This window comes from Phoca vitulina, unplaced genomic scaffold, assembly GCF_004348235.1.
Source record: "Phoca vitulina isolate PV1807 unplaced genomic scaffold, GSC_HSeal_1.0 scaffold11, whole genome shotgun sequence".
In the NCBI taxonomy this organism is placed as follows: Eukaryota; Metazoa; Chordata; class Mammalia; order Carnivora; family Phocidae; genus Phoca; species Phoca vitulina.
The window spans coordinates 48,795,489-48,801,901 of record NW_022589714.1 but is presented as its reverse complement, the minus strand read 5'-3'; the positions used below and the strand labels follow the sequence as shown (position 1 = coordinate 48,801,901).

At 45.4% G+C, this 6,413-nt stretch overlaps 1 protein-coding gene and 1 pseudogene across 1 annotated transcript; one reads left to right on the top strand and one right to left on the bottom strand.

Annotated features, from left to right (window-relative positions):
* Positions 1 to 2,949: 2,949 nt before the first annotated feature.
* On the top strand, positions 2,950 to 4,031 carry LOC116635891 (gem-associated protein 8-like). Its single transcript, XM_032410197.1, has one exon. The coding sequence runs from the start codon at positions 3,205 to 3,207 to the stop codon at positions 3,985 to 3,987; it is 783 nt and encodes a 260-aa protein (XP_032266088.1). The 5' UTR covers positions 2,950 to 3,204; the 3' UTR covers positions 3,988 to 4,031.
* A 1,141-nt stretch (positions 4,032 to 5,172) lies between these two features.
* Positions 5,173 to 5,982, bottom strand: LOC116635890 (annotated as a pseudogene).
* Positions 5,983 to 6,413: the final 431 nt, after the last annotated feature.

Genomic DNA, 6,413 nt, shown 5'->3' with positions numbered 1-6,413 from the left:
AATTTGTCTGTGTTAAAATTGAAATCTTCTGGGGCACCTGGCTGGCTCAATCGGAAGAGCATGCAACTCCTGATTTGGGGGTCATAAGTTCGAGCCTCATGTTGGGTGTAGAGATTACTTAAAATTAAATCTTTTCGGGCGCCTAGGTGGCTCAGTCGTTAAGCGTCTGCCTTCAGCTCAGGTCATGATCCCAGGGTCCTGGGATTGAGCTCCGCATCGGGCTCCCTGCTCAGCAGAAGCCTGCTTCTCCCTCTTCCACTCCCCCTGTTTGTGTTCCCTCTCTCGCTGTGTCTCTCTCTCTGCAAAATAAAAATAAAATCTTTAAAAAAAATAAAATAAAAAATAAAATCTTTTAAAAAATAAATAAATAAATAGGGCGGCTGGGTGGCTCAGTCGTTAAGCATCTGCCTTCGGCTCAGGTCATGATCCTGGGGTCCTGGGATCGAGCCCCGCATCGAGCTCCCTGCTTGGGGTGAGTCTGCTTCTCCCTCTGCCTGCTGCTCCCCCTGTTGTGCTCTCTGTCTCTGTCAAATATAAAATAAAATAAAATAAAATAAAATAAAATAAAATAAAATAAAATAAAAATAAATAAGTCATTATAAGTTAACAACAAAGCATTTATTACCCCTGAGAAGGGATAACAGAGTAGCCAAACAATAGGATTATGAGGGAGACTTTTTATTGGTTAACTTTTTAAAAATTTAAAAAATTATTTTTAAGATTTTATTTATTTATTTGACAGAGAGCACGAGAGAGCGCAAGCAGGGGGAGCAGCACGGAGAGAGGGAGAAGCAGGCTCCCCGCTGAGCAGGGAAGGGGCTCGATCCCAGGACTCTGGGATCATGACCTGAGCTGAAGGCAGACGCTTAACCAACTGAGCCACCCAGGCGCCCCATGGTTACCTTTTTTTTAAAAGGTAAAATTCACATAGCATACAGTTAACCATTTTAAAATGTACAGTTCAGAGGTATTTAGCATATTCACAATGTTATGTAACCACCACCTTTCTCTAGTTTCCAAAGCTTTTTCATCACCCCATAAAACCACTCCATATCCATTAAGTAATCACTCCACATTCCCCCTGACTTCTTCTCCTGGTAACCTCTAATCTGGTTTCTATCTCTGTGGATTTGCCTATTTGCCTATAGACTGTATATATCTTATGAAAAGGAATCACACATAGGCCCCCGGGTGGCTCAACTGGTTGAGGGTCTGACTTTGGCTCAGGTCATGATCTCAGGGTCATGATCTCAGCGGGGTGTCTGCTTGTCCCTCTCCCTCTGCCTCCCCCCTGCTCATGCACACACTCTCTCTCCCAAATAAATACATAAAATCTTAAAAAAAAAAAAAAAAGGAACCATACAGGGGCACCTGGATGGCTCAGTCGGTTAAGCCTCCCACTCTTGGTTTTGGCTCAGGTCATGATCTCAGGGTCTTGAGATCGCCCAGCATTGGGATCCCTGCTCACTGGGGAGTCAGCTTCCCTTCTCTCTCTCCCTCTGCTCCTCCCCCTGCTCATGCTCTCTCTCTCTCTAAGATAAATAAATAAATCTTAAAAAAAAAAATAGGAATCACACAATACGTGATCTTTTGTGTCTGGCTTCTTACATTTAGCATAATGTTTTCGGGGTTCATCAAAGTAACATATATCAGTACTACATTCCTTTTTATGGCTGAATCCTTACTATTCCATTCTATGTATATATCGTAAATTGTTTATCCATTCATCAGTTGATGGACACTTGGGCTGTTTCTACCTTTTGACTATTATAGTGCTGCTATAAACATTCTTGTACAATTTTCTGTGTGGACATATGCTTTTATTTCTCAGGTAAAATTGCTGTTGCATACACAAAACTGGACCCTACTTAAAGTGGTAAGGACAAAGTCTAGTCAGTAGGATACTGTTGCAGTAAGGAAAAGAGGCCAGCATGAATGAAACTAATTCTGATTTGGACAGAGGTAACTGGGCATTTAAAAGGGAGAATGAGAGAACAGGGAGGAGGGATGAGTGGCGACTTTGTAGAGTGGAAGTGAAGAATTACAAAAAGCAGGAAGTGGGGTGGTTGGTCCACGTGACATCCATTTGGGTTTATTAACTGGTGCTTATCCAAGTTAGGCTCCTACCCTCCCACAGAGGCTGGGAGGCAGGGGCATACCTTCAGGCATTGGCTGGAACAAACAGTAAGTTCTTTGGCAGCCTTGAGCTTTCTCAGGCAGGCACTTTAAGCAGGGCAAGGGTCATCCTCAGATGTGGCCTTGAGCTGTTAGAAACGATGCTGGTATTTAAGTCTTTATAGGGCTAGATGGAAAGGGTTTAGAGGAACCTGGCTGGAGTTTGGTCAGTCATATGGTAATTATGTATTTAACTTTTGAAAGAACCCTGGTTATCTTTGTGTGCCTTTTGAAATACAGGTGAATATATTGCTATTACAAAAATTAAAGTAATAATAACAAAAGGCATGTTATAGGAGACATCATATGTAGGCATATAACTAAGAATTACTATCTAGAATTTATGGAGAATCTCCTCAAATCAATATGAAAAAGACAATAAACTCAACAGAAAAAGTGAAAATAGTATAAAAGACAACTCAAAGAAGAAACAAAAACTGCCAATTAAAGTAACAATGAGATAACATTTTACATCCATCAAATTAGCAAAGATGAGTCTGGTATAGCAAATGTTGGTGCCTCTATGGGGCAATAGGGACCCTCTTTTCTTTTTAAGATTTTATTTATTTATTTGAGAGAGAGAGAGAGAGAGAGAGTGAGCAGGAGAGAGAGCGAGCACATGCAGGGTGGGGGAGTGGAGAGGGAGAAGCAGGGTTCCCGCTGAGCGGGGAGCCCGACATGGGGCTCGATCCCAGCACCCTGGGATCATGACCTGAGCGGAAGGCAGAGGCTTAACCGACTGAGCCACCCAGGAGCCCCGCAGTTTTGAGGAATTTAAAAAAGCTTTGTAGCTGGGTTTGCCTTGGAGAAGTCTGGCCATATGGACATGGGCAGCGCACTGGACCGTTTAAGCCATGGTGACAGAAAAACATATGTAAGGTCTGGTCTCCCGGGCAACAGCCCCTCCCTCCCGCGCCCCTTCTGTCTCCTCACGGGAAATAGGCCCCTGCTCGCCCACGGCCCGAGATCCGCGAGCAACGAGCCCACGAGCTCCGCCATCCCATTAGGAGGAAAGCTGCTGTTCAGTCCATGAAGACGTGTGCCGCAAGAGTAGGAGACACTCCCAAAGAGTTTCAGTGCCCATTTGGACGTCCACAATCAGAGATGGCAGCAGAGGTGGCATCCTGGAAAGCTACTGAGCCTTGGTCTTTTCATCCAGTATATGCAAGATACTGGCGACATTATCATCAGGCGATGGCCTGGATGCGAAGCCACCATGGTGCCTACAGGAAGGCCGTGGAATCGTATTTCAGTTGCCCGTGGTCCTTCCCTCCTGCAGCTCTTCCCCAAAGCTCTTACACTAACAAGGCCAAATCTCCTCGGCCCTCTCGTGACCATCTCCCGGCTTCCACGGACTCGTACTGCGGTTCTGTACATTCCAGAAGGTCTAGGCAGCATCCACCAGCCCGCCCAAGACAACGCCGAGCTTGGCCCGCCACGGAGGAGGCGGAGTCCGAGTCAGATGCGGGCGTGGAGTGCGACCTGAGCAACATGGAGATCACCGAGGGGCCGCGCCAGTACTTCGCCGAGACCGAGAGGCACAGGGAAGAGCGCCGGCGGCAGCAGCAGCTGGACGCCCAGCGCCTGGACGGCTCCGTGAACGCCGACCACGACCTGTACTACAGCACCCGCCGCTCGGTGGAGCCCCCGTCCCAGAGGCCTGGCGAGCGGCGCAAGGCCGAGATGAAGCGCTTGTATGGGGACAGTGCCGCGAAGATCCAGGCCATGGAGGCCGCCGTGCAGCTGAGCTTCGACAAGCACTGTGACAGGAAGCAGCCCAAGTACTGGCCGGTCATTCCGCTCAAGTTCTGAGCCCGCGGCGCAGGGTACCCAGCCATCACCCCCTTCCTCTTGGATTTTCTTTTGACCTAAAATGATAATTTCATATATATTATGCTTGGTTTTGATGTCACTAATAATGTTCAGTTCATTAAAGTCCTCACTTAGAGAAAAAAAACAAACATATGTAAGGACTTCTCTCTCTCTCTCTCTCTCTCTCTTTTTTTAAGATTTTATTTTTAAGTAATCTCTACACCGAGCCTGGGGCTTGAACTCACAATCCCAAGATCGAGAGTCATTTGATCTACTAACTGAGCCAGCCAGGTACCTCTTTAAAGGCCTTCTTTATAAAGAAAATATAACGGGCACCTGACTGGCTCAGCTGGTAGAGCTAGCACCGCTTGATGTCGGGGTCGTGAGTTGGGTGTAGCGATTACTTAAAAATAAAGTCTTAAAAAAGAAAATATAAGATCAGATATGAATTTTTCTTTGAAGAATGGAAGCCTGTTTTTAATTAGCGAAGGGCTCACTAACTAGATTTGGAAAACTTCAAAAAGCTAAATACAAATCTCAAAGTGAATGCATTTTTACATTGCACTTAGTGCTCTCAAGGTTCTGGCATCCAAAGGGAAGAGAACGCATACCACTGTGCATGCTGTGCTGAGGACGTCACATCCATGATCTCTTCGTTCTTGTCATTGCCTCTCTATCTGCTCATCTATCTGCACTCCTCACTGGGTGAGAACTTCCAAAAAGGCAGGGACTGGGGCACCTGGGTGGCGCAGTCGGTGAAGTGTCTGCCTTCAGCTCCGGTCATGATGCTGGGGTCCTGGGATTGAGCCCCTAGTTGGGCTCTCCTCTCCCTCAGCCCTTCCCCCTGCTCATGCTCGCGCTCGCTCTCTCTCTCAAATAAATAAATAAAATCTTAAAAAACAAACAAACAAAAAGGCAGGGACCGTGTCCGTCCTGTCTCTGCTGTGTGCCCAGCATCCAGCACAGTGTGGCACGTGCACAGCTATGCCCCTGGCTCCGTGCCGCAACTGGCCTGCAATAAAGTCTTCTTTTTTGTGTTTTAATGGCTGAGTCAACAGCTTTCTTCTTGGTCACTTGTTTTATACTTATTAGATAAACCAAAAGAACTGTTCAGTTTGTTATATGAACATGTGTAGAGGCATATATGACTGAAATTAACCATCTAACAATAGAAAATGTCTATGTTCAGAGTCCATCAACACTTCGGGATTCTGAGCTATTTTCTAGAATGGAAAACCGACTTAGCATCTCCATCTCCAGCGGATGCATGTTGTTCCCTGTGATAATTAAGGAATGTGATGGTCCTCGCAAGTCCATAGTACATGTTTGCCGCAAGTGCTGGCTGCAATTTTCTGGCCCTCAGTTCCAACCCTGGCTAAGCTAACAGCACCTCCTTGGTGACTACCGGTTCTTCTCATATTCTTTGATTCTGAACAATCTCTAGAAGTTGTTGTGCTGCTTGGTTGTCATTCATATACCAAGGAGGTTCATAGGTCTTCCTTTGATGAGATTTTCCAAAGACTACTCCTTTACTTCGATGTCTAGTAAGGACAGTGTGTGCGTGCTGTTCTGTCTGTTCTTCTTCATTTTGTCGAAGAAGCCTTCTGGTCTCTGAGTGTCTGTCCAAAAAAACAATAGAAATTGTCTCTACAAATTTATACATCTGTAAACTACAGCAGCCTATCGCATTTATTATGGAAGCGTTATGAATAACTCGATAAGAGATTCCCAGTTTTGTTGCTCTCAGAATAAGAGCACTGTATGTTGTCACCCCAAATGGATCATCAACCACAACCATTGATATCAGCATCCTTCAGAATATTATCTGCTTCTTGTGCCACTTCTCTAGGATCGAGAATCAATTTTCTTCCATAAAACTCTTCCAGGACTTCCTTCCCTACTAGATACACTTGAGTGCAGTGTCTTACAACTTCCAGACCCTTGGATGTTGATGTTCTTGGCATCACCCAGGCCCAAGTTGACCAGGTAATGCATTTCAAAGTCCAGGGGGAGGGAGACCACTTACTGCTGCCTTGCTGAAGAAGCAGTTACTAATCAGAGCGCTTCTTACACTGAATTTGCATCCTGCATAAAAATGAAGCAAGACATTATTAAGTGTAGTAACACTTTTTTATTTCTTTTATGACTAATTTTTTCTGAGGAGCACTGACCAAAGAAAGGAAGATGATGGTTTCTTAGACCTACTTTAAAGGGTGTATCTTCCCTGGATTTTTGACATTGCTTTTTATTTTTTATTTTTTATTTTTTTTATTTATTTATTTGAGAGAGAGAGAATGAGAGAGAGCGAGTACATGAGAGGGGGGAGGGTCAGAGGGAGAAGCAGACTCCCTGCCGAGCAGGGAGCCCGATGTGGGACTCGATCCAGGGACTCCAGGATCATGACCTGAGCCTTCGGCTCAGGTCAT

Excerpts from the sequence above, each read along its gene's own strand:
- LOC116635891 (XM_032410197.1), top strand. The coding sequence starts at position 3,205 with ATGAAGACGTGTGCCGCAAGAGTAGGAGACACTCCCAAAGAGTTTCAG.